Source organism: Panicum hallii, chromosome 1, assembly GCF_002211085.1.
Source record: "Panicum hallii strain FIL2 chromosome 1, PHallii_v3.1, whole genome shotgun sequence".
NCBI classification, from domain to species: domain Eukaryota; kingdom Viridiplantae; phylum Streptophyta; class Magnoliopsida; order Poales; family Poaceae; genus Panicum; species Panicum hallii.
Window position 1 is genome coordinate 54432376 of NC_038042.1, and position 15073 is coordinate 54447448.

General features: G+C 48.2%; 2 protein-coding genes across 2 annotated transcripts; both read right to left on the minus strand.

Moving 5' to 3' along the window:
• Positions 1–477: 477 nt before the first annotated feature.
• Positions 478–5763, minus strand: LOC112879900. Its single transcript, XM_025944334.1, has 4 exons — positions 4846–5763; positions 3641–3757; positions 3180–3544; positions 478–987 (listed from the first exon to the last, which is right to left on the minus strand). Exons 1-4 carry the CDS (start codon positions 5512–5514, stop codon positions 696–698), a joined length of 1443 nt encoding a protein of 480 aa, XP_025800119.1. The 5' UTR covers positions 5515–5763; the 3' UTR covers positions 478–695.
• A 6411-nt stretch (positions 5764–12174) lies between these two features.
• Positions 12175–14178, minus strand: LOC112901706 (probable galacturonosyltransferase 9). The gene is made up of 2 exons (XM_025970674.1): positions 12936–14178; positions 12175–12826 (listed from the first exon to the last, which is right to left on the minus strand). Exons 1-2 carry the CDS (start codon positions 14127–14129, stop codon positions 12548–12550), a joined length of 1473 nt encoding a protein of 490 aa, XP_025826459.1. The 5' UTR covers positions 14130–14178; the 3' UTR covers positions 12175–12547.
• Between the last annotated feature and the right edge of the window lie 895 nt (positions 14179–15073).

Consider the following 15073-nt stretch of genomic DNA (forward strand, 5'->3'; position numbering starts at 1 on the left):
GAGCCGGCCCGAGCTGGTGCTCACTGCCGTGGATGCTATTCGTGGACGGTCTCCACAAGCGCAGGCCTGCAGCTTGGCATCACGCAGTGCACCAGTTTTCTTGCTTCGATCAAAGGGCACCTACTGCACTGTCGAGTGAGCCAGTGGTTAAGACGACCTGCTCGGAACCGAGTGACACAACCGAGCACATGTTGCAGTGATTGATTCCCAGCAATAGATGCAGCAAACTTCGTGCAAAACTATTTGTAAAGAAATGTTTCTGAAGAATTTTTCTATCTGCGGACCAAGCTTCACAAGTACTAGTCCACCCACCCCTTGTTTCCAAGCCAAGCGGCAATGATGTCAAACAAACTGACCATGATATACAACAAGACTGCGGCGACATATAACCGGATGCAGGTTCACAGAGAAGAAAGGCATGCAGACCGCACAACCAATGCCCAGATACAGATTCACAGAGAAGACAGGTATGCAGACTGCACAACCAATACCCCAACAACAAAAACTCCGAGCCCACAGCACGTCGACAGAAAGACAATTGGAGTTTCGCATTATTGTTCAGCAACTTACGTTCCATACATTAATCTTGCAGAAGAAATCAAAAGCCATCGATAAACTGCAGTAGCTACTACCATCAAGTTCTATCCTGGCTTGCAAAGGGGTGCAAGAATGAATGGAGCTGTGCATTTGGGTGATCATCTATATGTTGGTGGACCAAGGAAGGAGTAACGGGTGGACACAGGCACACTAGGCCCCCTAACCCTTGTAACAACAGGCCTCTGAGGGCTTTCGCTGTAAAGACTTGCCGAGTTCTCATAAGAAGAACTCGCGTAGGATGGTCTTTGATAGAGGTCCATGGCACGTGTAGAAAGTTTGTAAGAACGGTATAGCTCATCCACACATTCAGAGCGTGCAGCAAGCTCCCCTGGCAGTGCTCCATAATCTCTTGCAAGAACTGGATCTCTAGCAGTTGGCTCAGCTGCAGTTCTGTAAGCAACAGTGAAGTTCAAGAATTTCAGTATTTATCATAAAACATTAAAGAAAATATAATTAATACATAAAAAATGGCTTCCAATACAACATTAAATTAAATTCAAACAAAAATGTCACCCAACCAAGATATGACAGAAACAATAAGGACTATGGCACGCCACTGAAAAACAATAAGGTGAACATTATACAAAAAGATGAAACTTAAAGCACACTTAGTTCATCTATAAACTCATGCATTTAAACAAATACACACACCAATGCTTCTTTTCCTTTCTTTTTCTGAATAACCTATGTGCCAATTCTTTTCAGGTTTCAATCCTGATATTTAATCTTTTGATAGCAAACTGACACTGAACATGAAATCGTGCTTCCTGTATAATGGAACTTTTGGATTGTTGCAATAGTTGCAGGTCACTACCTTGTGAAGGACCATTAATAGTGCAAAGCCGTAAACATCACAGAAGTTCCCACCAAGCGACAACTTTTACGCATATTTTCAAACGAGACTTTAAAATATAGACTGTATTCAAGGTTTCCTTTCATAAAACATAAGTCATGATTCAATAAGCAATGTTAAGAATCAAGCTGAACTAACAACTCAATTGAATCGGCTGCTACACTGCAAAGTTTGGCAAGCTTTTAGCCACACATATAGGCTACTTGAAGGTGGACCTAGGCCAAAATCTGTCAGATCTCCACAGGGTCAGATTGCAAGTCTATGAAACGACTCTTTTAGATATGCCTATTGTGATCTGCAAACATTAGAAAGGGGAGTTCGACTAACTGTTAGCGCTAGGTACAAAACAACTCAAATTGTCAGTTCATGATCCTCTATACCATCCCACCTGCCCCCCTTCAGTTAATTTCTGTCATTCCCAAATCCTCATCCGCCCACATTTCACTTTCCTTTCATACTCGCAAGGGCAGATCTCCAGGAAATAATGCATGCCCAATATGTATAATGGCAAGCCATTGCCTTCATTGCACCACAAATACATGCATGCACACTAGTGGTGCGCGAAGCACCACAACCACCCAAAGGCAAACCCCATCAGTGCATAGATCCCCGAATTTTGCCCCAGTGTTCATCACAGTCAAAGCTGAGAAACCACAATTAAAGTAGCAGTTTTACTAGGAGGTTGATATCCCTTGATGAAAGTTGAAACCTATGATTAAATAATCAAACTTTAGTTTTAAGTTTTAAAAATCTTCAAATTGAATGTTCAAACTCCATTCCAATTTAAGAGTTCAAATTTGAAAAAAATTTCAAGTTTTCCTGTTGATAATTGAAAATCTTAAAAGTCCCAATTCTCTATCTTAAAGTCCAAAACATCTAACTGGAAAAGGATCTCGTGTTGAGATGACAACAATGAGAATGAACATGCTACCCCTTGAAACGATTGTAACATGCAGTAGTGTAACCCCCACAAATCTATATATAAAAAAAAGCTTCAAACAGACTAAGAATAGCTTCCCTCATAAGATGGTTAGCCAGAGAAGCTAGTGTAGAGTACTTATATTTCAATATTCTAATGGTCATTAATGTAAGGCTAATTCTCTTTCTATCCTCATAAATTGCTCGTCCTGTTTGTCCTTTCATTAGTTATTTTGTGATTTTGTCCACTAGCCGGAACTGTCAAATGAACACATATTGACCAATGATAATTGTTTTAATATCGTCTGACCATCTCCAACTATTTTACACATAGGGTTGATATGTTAGTGAACTGAACAACTGAAAATCAATCAAACACATGTTGTTGATAAGTCCAGAAGGGTATTTTAGCTTTCCCAAAAGATTATGGCAAGGCAATGATGATACATGGATGTTGACTTAGTGGAACTGCAAAAGGAAAGAAAAAGAAAAAAGAAAGGAAAGGAAAAACACTGTAATGGAATACTAGGAAAAGAGGAAAGTGCTGAACAGGAATGAGAATCGCAAAAGAGTTGCAAATAAAAAAAACTCCAGTGCAAAATAGCCTTCAAGTTGTAAGGGGCATAATTATGCCGTGGCTTCAAGTTCAGAAATAAAAAGCCTAACATGGCCAAGGCGGTAGAAATGAGCTCTCAAGGAATTTAATTTGAAGCCTGCAATAAGCTAGACCATTTGGAAAAGGCTAAGATTTTGGAAACTGGTCAATGCACCCAAATTTAGAAATACAACAAGATACAGTTATGAGACTTACCTTTCATGCAGAATAGCCATATGAGGTTCACGGTTTAAAGAACCAGTAGCCACTTGGTGATAATACTTAGGAGGAACATGTTGAGGCTCTTGCATATGATAAGGATCTAGCACCATAATATGCCTAGGCTCATCAAGAAGTGGAGGGCGTAATGAATGTGTAATCTTGTAATGATCCTCAGGAGGATATGCAAGGGCATGAACAGGTGTGCCCCTTTCTTCAACATGGTGTGGTACTCGTCTTTCTTCGTAGTCATACAGTTCTCGCCTATCTTCAACAATACGTGGATGGCGTGTTTCTTCAATATGTTGTGGAGTTGGTTGAGAAAGGCCAATAGGCTTGAAAGTTTCCAATAGCCTATGAACCTACAATACAATGCCATCACATAAGAGCATGAGATAAAACCTCAAACCATTTTTATACATACAACTTTGCAGTATAGAAGATTCCCCATGACTCACCTGTTTAGGGCTGAGCTCTTGGGTGAACCTGCCTTTTGAATTGTAGTTTTCTTTAATGGCGTGCCTAAAACTACTCTCAGGAACAGGAAGACAATCTATGTCAATGCTAAATTTGACCTGCATCAAGTATACAAATTAGTTAAGAAATAACAATGTCACAGTTCAAACATCATCCACTTTGCTTTGCCATCCATCTACAATCAAAATTCTAATTTGATGACCTGAAAAGCAAAGGACACATGATTTTTTGCAGCCATTAAGTTTGGACAAAAGCTTTTCATCAAGAATATTACAAGCACAACATGGTCCCTGCATTTTTACATTCTACCGCTAAGAAAGTGATCTATGTTAACTCTAGGTACCATCAAAACAGTGAGCAAAACAAAACTTAAAACTATCCAAACACTTTTTGTTGTCATATTTAAATTTATTTTCTATGCCACGAAGGTAGGTAGAGCATTTTATGAAGCTAAATTCGTTGTTCAATCACATTATTGAGTGTTAACAAATATATATGATATATGTCCTATAACATTTGAGGTCAACACATATTAATAGAGGCTTTAACATGGCTAGCGAAAGCCTATATCAATTGGACACATGTTTGCTGATTTCTTCTACAGGCTTCTGCGCAAAACGATAAAACACAATCAGATCCTGATAATAAAGGTGCACATAGTGTGAGATGATGAATGGAGGTGCTAGTTTATTTTCCCTCTTTTTTTGGAGTATGGGAACACTGGTTAGTGCAGTTTCTTAAGGTCAACAACCTGCACGTCACGTATTCAAATCTTGAAAAACACATTAGAAAAATCTACAAAAAGAACTACCCATATCTGTGGTTTACTGGTTCATGGGAATCAAAGTTAGGTCATTAGTAGAGATGCTGCTGCTACATATACGCAAGGAAAAAAAAAGTGAAAGCTAGAGCAAAGGATATGAGTGTATTAGAAAACAAGAACATACTTTGATGATTCGATTAAGTTCTGTCCCTTGAATTCTTGATCATGAACACTATAGTAGTGACCCAACCAATAAACTCTTTGGTCCTATAGACGTCCACAATCATAACAACAGTGTATGGCATCTTTACAGTTTTATCACCTCTGTTCAATGAAAAATTTTTGGCCTGCAAACACTACTGAGCTCAACTGCAAAACTAAATTACACTACAAGCAAAACAAACATCAAGGTACACAAATCACCTGCGCAGGGAACTTCCCCTCGAATGCATGTCGCACAAGATCCAAGCCTCCCCTCGTATCCGCCCTGTACACCCCGTACATTAGCTTGAGGTCAAAATCATACAAGAACAGCTTCGCTCCTGGCCGGATCTTCTCCACCACATCCATCTTCCCCCTGGGCAGGCCAAACACGCCGCTCCGGTAGCACTCCGGCTTCGTCCTCGCGCTGCACATGAATATAAACCCCTTCTCATCATCATCTTCCTCTTCCTCGTTCCCCGTCGTCCTCCTCCTCTTCTCTTCCCTCCTCACCCTCTCCTCTTCCCTCCCATTATTCATCTCCTTCCTGTTCGTCTTCCTGTCCTCCCCCTTCCCCTTCTCCTCCTCTCTCCCCTTCATCGACTCCTTTCGATTCGCTTTCCTATCCTCCCTTTTGCTCGGAGCGACCCCACCTTTGTCAGCCCCTGAGGCCGCCGCCGGACTCGCCTCGACCGGCTTCGGCGCGGGTGACGGCGCCGAAGCAGACGCCTCGGCGGTGCCCGCGGATTCAGCGGCGGCCGCCTTCACCTTCTCCGGATCGGTTTTCACCGCCCTCTTCTTAAACTTGTCGGGCTTGGTCGGCCCGGGGGCGTCGGCCTTGGGCGTCGGCGCGGCGGAGGCGGCGCCCTTGCGCCTGAGCTTCCTCACCATGGCTGATCGGGACGACCCCGCGAATCACCAGACCGAATCGAATCGCCACGGATGGTTGCCCTGAACCCGCAGAAATCGAGCTAGATCCGTGCGCCTCCTTTCATACGATCTAGTAGTAATCGAGAAGCAGGCGGCAGATTGTCTCCGAAGCGTGGCTGAGGGGAATAAACCCTGGGTGGGGATTGAAGGCAGGTGAGGAGGTCGAACGGGTGCGAAGCGAGGGAGATGACGGGGTAATATTAGGGGTAATATGACGGCGCGCGTGGACGCGTGGTGGTGGGCAGCGCGCGCCGGCCGGGGGGCGGGGGGGGGGGTGTGGGGGGGCGGTGGCGTGGCGGGCGAGGTAGCCGGAACGGATATTCATCGCGACCGCCCAACTGGGCCGCATTCTTGTTGCTCGACTATTATATTTATTGGCCCACGCGCTACTGAGTAGCGAGCTGGGCTGGAGTTTGGTCCAGATCCGGATGCAAAAGGATACATGAGGTGGTTGATGGGCTCCAATGCGCTGTAGAATTTCGCGAAAAAAAATCAAGATAACAGACATAGCCGGCCCAGAGTCATTTTGACTTACATACTGATTTTCAATATCCTCTCAAAAAAATACTGATATTCAATATTGTGGGAAAGGTTTTGGTTTCAATAAAACTAAAATATATTTCGAATTTGAGCGAACTTGATGTTGGATAGGTCTAAGGTCTATTCTGTTACATACATTGTTGTATATTTTAGATATTATTTTCTTTAGTTCCTTTTGTTTTCTTTTCCTCTTCTCCTTTTTTTCCTTTTCTTTTCAATATCAAAATTTCTTTTTTCCATTCTTATTTTTTTATTTCTCTTTTCTATTATTTTATATACTAACTGTCCTCATCTTTCTTTTCTTCTTATTTTTCTTTTCGTTTCTTTTCTCTCTTTCTTTGTACTATGACATCTTTGTCATGTGTATATATTTTGTTTGCATGTTAGAAAAACTTGCTGATGGTATTGACACGTTGGATCTCCATGTAGGATTTGTAATATTTGTTAATATAATTTTATCTTGTCATGTATTTAATTGATCTCCGTTGTATAATTTGTAGTATTTGTTAATATCTTATTATTTCTTTTAATTCGATCTTAACAAATATATACTCTATTATATTATTTTGAAGTGAAAAATTATTGGTTACAATATTGAACTTTTCTTTATTTTTGTAGACAAATTTATTTGGTGATTTTGACTTATTTGTTCACAATATTCATAGTACTGAATATTCGTGATGTTTAATATTTTGTTCGTTGTACATTATTATTTGTTCGGTATATTTAAGTTTTGGTTTATAAAAATAATTATTTGTTCGTATTGTTAAATTTTTCGTTCCCAGGATCCGAAATTAATTATTTAGTGTTAAAAAATATTTTTTGAAAAATTTTATGCAAATATAGGCAAGTGTGATCTTATTTTGAAGATCTTGTCATAAGAAAGAAAATGATGTAATCCAAATTTAATTTGGATGCTCGGTTTAATAGTTATAATTTTTTTAATTTTAGATTTGTATGCACGTGGGTGACATCATCAGTAACATCCCATGTTAGAGTTTATAGGGTTTGTTTAACAAAATTTGTGAATTTCAAAAACTTTTTACGGATAAATTTGAGTTGGAGTTATTATTGGATTTTATTTGGTTGGAATTCTCCAAGTGCTACTTCAAATGTGTGGGATTTGAATTTGATTAAGCCAATCAAATTCAAATCCAAACTATAAACCCTAACACCCCTAATGGGCCACCAGCCCACCACCCACGCAACCCGAGCCCAGCTGTTCTTCTTCCCTTCTTTTTCTCTCCCCCGCACGCGAACCAGCCCGCGAGAGCCGGCCCAACCCAGCTTCGCGAACTGTCCCGGCTCCCCTTCCCTCTTCCGCCCGAGGCAGCTGACGGGCGGGACCCACCCGTCAGCTTTCCCCTTCCTCCCGACCGCCGCGACCCCGGTCTCCTCCCGCTCGCTCGCCTCCGCCGCGACGCCGCTCCGCGACAGGAGCTCCTAACCGCTCGCCTCCCTTTTCCTCTTTTTCTCCCCCGGCCGCGGCCCCGCTCCTTGCGTCACCTGCCAAGCGCGCGCCCCTGTCCTCGCTCCGCGACAGCCCGCCGCAACCGCCCGCGCGCGCTCCTCTTTTCCCCCGCGCCTCGGCCGCCCGCGCAGCCGAGCCCTAGCCCCAGCCGCGCCGCGATGCCGCCACGCGTCCCAGCGCGGACGCCAAAAAACCCTCGCGGCCGCCGCCCTAACCCTAGCCACCAGCGCCTCTGTTTCCTTTCCGCCGCCGCCGCCACACCCGGGAGAAGTGAGAGGAGAGGAGGGGAAGAAGGAGAAGGGCCGCGCGAGGAGGAGGAGGACGCCACCCGGAGCCGCACGAGGAGCAGGTCGCCGCCACGTCGGAGCTTCACCGAGCCGGCGCCCCGATCGTCTTCACCAACGCTGCGGTTCTTCCTGCACGGCTACGACCCGCCGGCTTCGACCCGCCACCGCACCAGCCCCTTTCCCCTTCAGCCCCTCCGGTGAGGATCGCTGCCGCCGTCCCTCTCGTTCCCCCATGCTGCCGGCGTGAGCCTAGCGCCGTCGATGAACCCTCTGTAGGAGCCGTAGGACCTCCCCTCCGGCCGCCGTGCCACCCTTTCTTGCAGGAGCCCGACGCGCCGCTTCCTTGCCCCGCAACCGCCGTCGCCCTACCGCCGCCGCGTCGTGCCGCGGGCCCGGGGTGCCGGTGCCCCGCGCACGGCACGGCCACGCCGCGGCCCTGGGCAGCCAGGCTCCGCGCGCGTGCGTGCGCACCCACACCGCAAGGCCGAGCCGCAGCCACCCTCGCCACGCCTGCGCCACGGCCTCGCCGTGCGCGCCCGCCCCGCGACGCGGCCGCGACGTCGCGTTCGCGTCGCGGCCATGCCATTGTGGCATTTCCCCGAGCGCTCCTTGGGCGCTCACACCGCACACGCCTTCGGGCGCCACACACACGCACGCCCTTCTGTCACACCGGATCCGGGCCACCACACCGGATCCCACGGAGACGGACGTCTGGGCCCGAGCTGTCAGTAAGAGAGGAGAGAAGGGCAGTCGCCGCCGGCCCGCGAGGAGGAGGAGGCGAAGGAGCAGCCAGCGTGGGGGAAAAGAAGAAGAGGAGAAGGCCCGGTCCATGGAGGAGAAGAAGTCGGCCCGCGGAGGAATCGAGCCGAGCCAAACCGCGTACCCAGCCAGCCTGTCCGCCCGAGCCGGCCTGCTGAGCCGCAGGCCGAGCTGCCCCTGTGAGCCTAAGCCGAGCCGATGGGCCTCGAGCCGGCCCATCACCTCTTTTGGCCCAAAACCAACCCAGACCGGAACCCTTTTTCCCTTTTCCTGTTTTGACCTGACCCGTGGGGCCCGCCTGTCAGCCTCGTGCCGAGGCTGACCAGTGGGGCCCGACGACCGTTGACCGTTGACCGTTGACCTGTCAACGTTGACCGGTCAACGCTGACGTCGGCAGGGCCCACTGCTGACGTCAGCATCCCGGACCCCCCTGCTGACGTCAGCATGCCACGTGGCACGCCCTGGTGCTGCCACGTGTCCCTGTTTTCAGGCCTGCTTTTCTGAAACTCTTTTATTAATTTCAGAAATAGGTTTTTCCTTAGGAAATTCATAATAAATTATCCTGACCTCCGAAAATTATGAAACCAGTTTCATTATTCTTCTAAAATCATGAACCACCTGTTAGAATAGGTATTGTGGTGATTTGGATCTTATTTGCAACCTTTTGTGCACTTTTGCACTTTAGTCCCTACTCTTACTCGTATTTACGAATAGGACCCGTCCGCGAGGAGCTGACCGACGACCGGGACTACCCGGAAGCTCAGGAGGACTTCGAGGAGACGCCAGGTTCACGCCCATCTACGATTTGAATCCCTATTAGGCATTTGCTTGTAGATATGCTTTTGCTGTATGTGTATATATGTATATCGAGATAAACCTGCATGGCCTCTTTACGAACCATACTCCTTGTCAACCTATCTTATTCGTTTATTATATGAAATGCCTTGTAAACCCTTGAATGTGTATGTGTGGGATATGGTTGGATAGTCTTGGCGTGCGTGAAGTGGATCCCATCAGGAGTTGGTGATTAGGGTTTAGCCGGGAGTGGGCAACCTAACTCGATCGTGGATCGAGGGCTTGGGGTGTGTATCTTGACACACCCTACGGAGTACCTGTGGCGGGTACAGTTTTGGTTACGTGTTGAGGTGTTTGTGGCACCCGCTAAGGGTGCGGTTGCGGACCACCGTGGTGGATACGCATTTGACGATGATGCCCGCTCCGGCAGATAAGGACCGGGTGAGAGTAACCATGACTTGTGGGACTTTGTTAAGCGTGCACACCACTTACCCATTATGAGGGTGGGCCCGGTCCGGAATTAGCAAGTGCGGTACCAAGCCGGTAGGAGGATCGAGTATCGGTGCAGGGGAAGGAGGTGCTGACCTCACGTTCCCCGAGACGCATGGGAGGCTTCACAGTCCCGGGGCGACCTCTCGCGGGAGGATGCGCCCAAGACCCGGGAAAGCCGGATGGTGCCGTGGCTCCTATTTCCGTTTCAGTAGACCGGTGTTTCGTATTCTAGTCGGCTGATCTCCGGCTAGTGTCGATTCGAGTGGGTCTAGGTGTACAACCCCTGCAGGGTGAAAACTATACGTATAGCCGCGTCCTCGGTTATGGACACTCCTACTCCTCTGTTGCTCTTATTAGTTAGTGTTACTCATGATTTCTACCTCCCTCTAGAATATCGTCCTGCTAGGGGGCAGTTGAGATGCGAGGAGAGGGAGTCCTCGCATCGACTTGGTGGCTTTGGAAGGTGTGTGTGACCGGGAGTCCGGAATGCCGGAAGAGCCCGAGTTGGAAATGAAAGGAGATGTGTACTCTTATATATATATATATATATATATATATATATATATATATATATATATATATATATATATATATATATAATGCATGCATAGGGAAACCCCAGCTTTACTCCTTGAACTCTTGTATATCCGTAGTATAGACCACAATAAAGCTTGCATACAGATGGTGACGTGAACCTATCCCATTCCTTAGGGATAGCCTGGTTCGATGCAGGATCCGACCCGGAATTCGACCCCAACGACGACGGATGGTACGACTGAGGCCCGAGCTACGCTCAAGTCGCCTGTGGAGGTGGATCCCGAAGATGGAGGGCGCCCGAAGACCTAGCTACCGCTATGCGCCTTCTGCTTGTTCGATTTAGCCGAGAGGCTTGTAATAAATTCCGTACTACAGATCCTCTGGATTTATGTAATAATTAAACCCGTGATTGACCTCTTAATGAGTATGACTGTGATATTATGTCTGAAATGAGTTCTGTATGTGATAGCGCTTGATCCAGGTACTATCACGACGATACAGGGAGTCGGATTCCTCAATTCGGGAATCCGGTTCATTTCATCATCATTGTTGCCTTTTTTGCGTGCAAGTACAGATTCTTTCTCCTATTTAGGTGGTAACATGCATGCAATGGCTCAAAGAGTCTATGAGCACTACATTATTAGACTGATGGTCCATTTAATCTCCGCTCTATTTAATCTTTGTAAGTGATGGTTGATGGGATTGTCGCCTCTAGCAACATATAACCTCACCTGGGGAGTAGCGGTTCGGATTCAGGTGAGGAGCGAAACTTTTTCCTGATACGGGGTGGTGACGTCAGGGTGGGACGCAGGAGCATGTATGGCTGACATGGCTGTGTAGGAACCCGGAACACAAAGGGGAAGAAGGCTAGAGGGGGTAGCAGGAAACGCTATCCATTGGATCCCCAAGCAATGTGGCACTTGTTCAGATGTACCGTTACCATAACAAAGAAAATAGCGTCTTCAACAAAGTGAACTTGAGTCGAAGTGTCAAACAATTGAGATAAATAGAATACTCCCTCCATTTCTCAAATTATCTATCACATTAAATTTTGTTATAAGTCAAACTTGCCTAACTTTCAAAGAGTTTATAGAAAAAATATAACAACAATTACAACATCAAAATTAGTTTTATAAAATATTATCTATTTTGTATTGTGAAATTTTCATATATTTTTCCAAACTTGGTCAAAGTTAGAGATATTTGTCTTGGAACAATGCTAAAAATTGCAAAGTAGTTCGGAACGGAAGGAGGAGTAGGACTCACCAGATGGTACGTTTTTCGTTGAAAGACCTACTCCCTCCGTTACAAAATGTAGTTCGTTTTAATTTTTCTAGATTTATAGTAAAATATATGAACCTAGAAAAGTCAAAACAACCTACATTTTGGAACGGATGGATTGGAAGATTTTTCATAATTGTCACGACCAAACTGAACAAAAATGTTACTTCTGAAAAACTAGGAGCAATTTAACCTAATACTAAAAACCACATATTTAGCCTATTTCAAAGGGCTACAAACTTTTTTACACATTAGTATGTGGCACAAAACTAGTTTTACAAAAAGATTGCATGTTATTTAATATTCAGTTCAGTTGTTGGTGTGGTTACAAAGCTGTAGTTTTGTCCAATCTACTCTTAAGGTAGCTATAACTCTCTAAACTAGACAAAAACTTGCGGTTTCTCAAAAGTAATGTCAAAATAGTTTAACAGTTTTATAGACAAACAACACACACAAGCATGGCACTTCTTAGGTGTCTTAACCATGCAGATCAATAGAATGACTGACACTGCCACCGCGCAAAAGAACGATATGGTGACACTAGCTATATATCCTAGATGAGAATTTGATACACACATAAACATCAGTGGAGCCTGCGGAGAGCCCTACATCATCTACAGGCAAAATGCTGCCTAGCAACAAGGTCGCAACTTTCACTTCATCACTTGGTTGCAGCAGAGAGAGAACCCAAAAGCTACATAATTAAATATCAGAGGATTTACTCGTGCTGGCAGCATGCTTGGCTCAGCAGGCAAAACAAACATCATCAAGGTATCAGCACTGAAGAGATGTTCAGACACAGAGACAAGTTTAATCTGGTTTCGTCAGTCTTTCAGAGTCCAAAGTTGCAGAGCGTCAGGAACTCCATCTCGGTGTCGACGTGCTTGGTCCAGAGGTTCTTGTACTGGTTGAACGCGACGTCCAGCCATGGCTTCATGTTCCCGTTGAAGTGTATCACGGCAGCCCCGCTGATGTCCTCAGGCCTGATGTGCGGGTTGTACCCGAGCCCCATCACGTGCCATGACTTGTCCAGCGGCTTCGTCTTGCCGTAGAACGTCATGAGCCCGACCGGCAGAACAGACGCCGGATCCCAGAGCGTCCCATTCTCATTCTGCCAACCAAAATCACGCGAACACAAGCAAATTGAGCAAAAAAATTAGTGTCTTGGTTCATCGGCTAAGCCCTGCCAATTGCCAAAGATCATCAAGGGCAAAGCTTACCATTTCCATAAAGCGGTGGAACTGCTCGGTGCATTGCTCCCGGCGCCACGCCTGGAGGTCGAAGACGTTGACGCCGTAGGACCAGGCGCACGCGCGGGGGCTGAAGCTCTCCTGGACGACGGGGTCGGAGAAGTTGAGGTACTTGCCGTAGCGCCGGAACCCTCCGAAGCATGTGTGCAGCGCGGCGTTCACGGCGGCGCCCATGTCGACGCGCCACAGCCCCGCCAGGTCCCTCTGCACCACCACGTCGTCCTCCAGGAGCACCACCCTCCGCAGCGCCGGGAACATCTCCGGGAGGTAGAACCGGAGGTAGTCCAGCAGCGCCACGTCCCTGTTCCCGTCCTCGATCTGCCTGAGGACCGGCGAGTAGGAGGCGTTGAGGAACGGGAAGTCGGAGACGGAGAGGAGCTGCACGTGCGCGCCGAGCGGCGGCGGGCGGCGCGCGAACCAGACGCGGAACGCCGGGAGGTACATGGGCGCGGTGACCACGTGGAAGACGTGGCGCGAGGGCTCGGCGGCCGCGCGCGCCGCGGAGGCCACCACGACGGAGACGGCGAGCACGTTGTCGGAGAAGACGGCGTAGTGATGGAGCGACGGGTCGGCGAACTGCGGCGGCAGGACGGGCGGGTCGTCGGGGACGGCGGAGGCGTTGGCGAGGCGGGCCTCGAGGAGGCGCATGGCGAGGCAGTGGAGCGACTTGGGCGTGGACCACGCGGCGATGCGGGCATTGAGCACGCCCGCGCGGCGGGCGCGGAGGAGCTGCTGCCCCACGGCGAATATGGTGTCGGAGAGCTTCTGGATCTTGGACTGCGTGTCGAACGCCTCCTTGGCGGCGCCGGCGAGGGAGCGCGCGCGCTTGACCTGGGCCTTGACCTCCTTCTCCAGGGCCCCCACGGTGGAGACGGAGAGGCGGGAGGCTAGGGCGGAGAGGCGCGACGAGATGGAGAGGAAGGCGTCCGTCTGGGAGGCCGAGAGCGCGCTGAGGTGGCGCGCGTGGGCCGTGTAGGCCGCCAGGACGGCCGCGTGGTCCTCGGCGTGCCGCTGGACGACGGCCAGGCGCGAGGCTGGGGAGTTTGCGGCGGCGGAGCTGGTGGCCGTGGCGGACAGGAGGAACGAGACGGAGGCGAGGAGGATCAGCGTGGTGACGGCCGCGACCACCGCGCGACGCCGTGCGGATGCCCTGCCGCCGGCCATGGCGCGAGGCGAGCGCGTACGTCGTGCGGGTCCGAGGCCGCGGCGAGGAAATGGCGCCCAGTGCTGTCCAACACCAGGTGGGTTTGGTTTGGACTTTTAGAAGAGCTCTATTGTGTTGTGGTGGGTCCGCTTGTCAGCGACTAAAAGCCGGTTATAACTTGGGTTTTGAACGGTTTGACGTGAGAGGGGAGTCGTGTCGCTGACAGGTGGGCACTCGATTTAGTGGCGCCGTCACCGATCGATCGTATGTGTGGACTTCGGAGTGGATTTTGCCCGGCCTGTCCGGTTGCCTTGCACTTGGAGGAGTCTGGAGTGGAGCACTAGCGAGTTGGTGCTCGAGTGCTGACACTGTCCGGCCCGACTGTCAGTTTGCACGGCTTAACCAATGCGTGATTAGAACATTAGGGAACAGTGGGTTCTGGTTTGGCCGCATTCCCGGATGTCTACTTGGCTCCTAGTGGCGTGTTCAGCACTGCCTAACATCAACAACACTGCTGGAGAGTGGCCACTGTCAACGCCCCTCCAGGCCTCCATGGGTTCCCGCCGGACCATGCCAACTACTCTGCACGCTATTTTAGATGGATGCGGTTTGGAGGTGTTATTTATTATACAAATATTGCCTGTGTATAACTGTATATAAATTTATTAATTTAATATAACATTTTAGTGGGTGAACATGGTGAGAATAATTAAGATTTATAATACTGAAAAAATGCTTTACTACGGTCACAGCTGTGGACTTGGCCCATGGATTCCACCGTACTGTGCTGATTTGTGAGCGAATTGGATCTTACACTCGTCGTGGCCCACGTTAAAAGGAACGCTCTTCCAGACCCAAAACAAATATTTTCTCGTACGACGGAATTGGTCCGAATCCGTCAATTCTATACATCTTTCATCCACCTTCCGATGTTTGAGATTCGTGCGGCCTTCAACGCCGCACG

What these genes read in the sequence shown, in the direction of transcription:
- LOC112879900 (XM_025944334.1), bottom strand. Translation starts at nt 5,514, where the DNA reads ATGGTGAGGAAGCTCAGGCGCAAGGGCGCCGCCTCCGCCGCGCCGACG. An exon ending in AAGAGCTCAGCCCTAAACAG is followed by an intron (nt 3,545 to 3,640) that starts GTGAGTCATGGG and finishes ATTGTATTGTAG; the next exon opens with GTTCATAGGCTATTGGAAAC. An exon ending in ATGGCTATTCTGCATGAAAG is followed by an intron (nt 988 to 3,179) that starts GTAAGTCTCATA and finishes TGTTGCTTACAG; the next exon opens with AACTGCAGCTGAGCCAACTG.
- LOC112901706 (XM_025970674.1), bottom strand. Translation starts at nt 14,129, where the DNA reads ATGGCCGGCGGCAGGGCATCCGCACGGCGTCGCGCGGTGGTCGCGGCC. An exon ending in TCCACCGCTTTATGGAAATG is followed by an intron (nt 12,827 to 12,935) that starts GTAAGCTTTGCC and finishes TTTGGTTGGCAG; the next exon opens with AATGAGAATGGGACGCTCTG.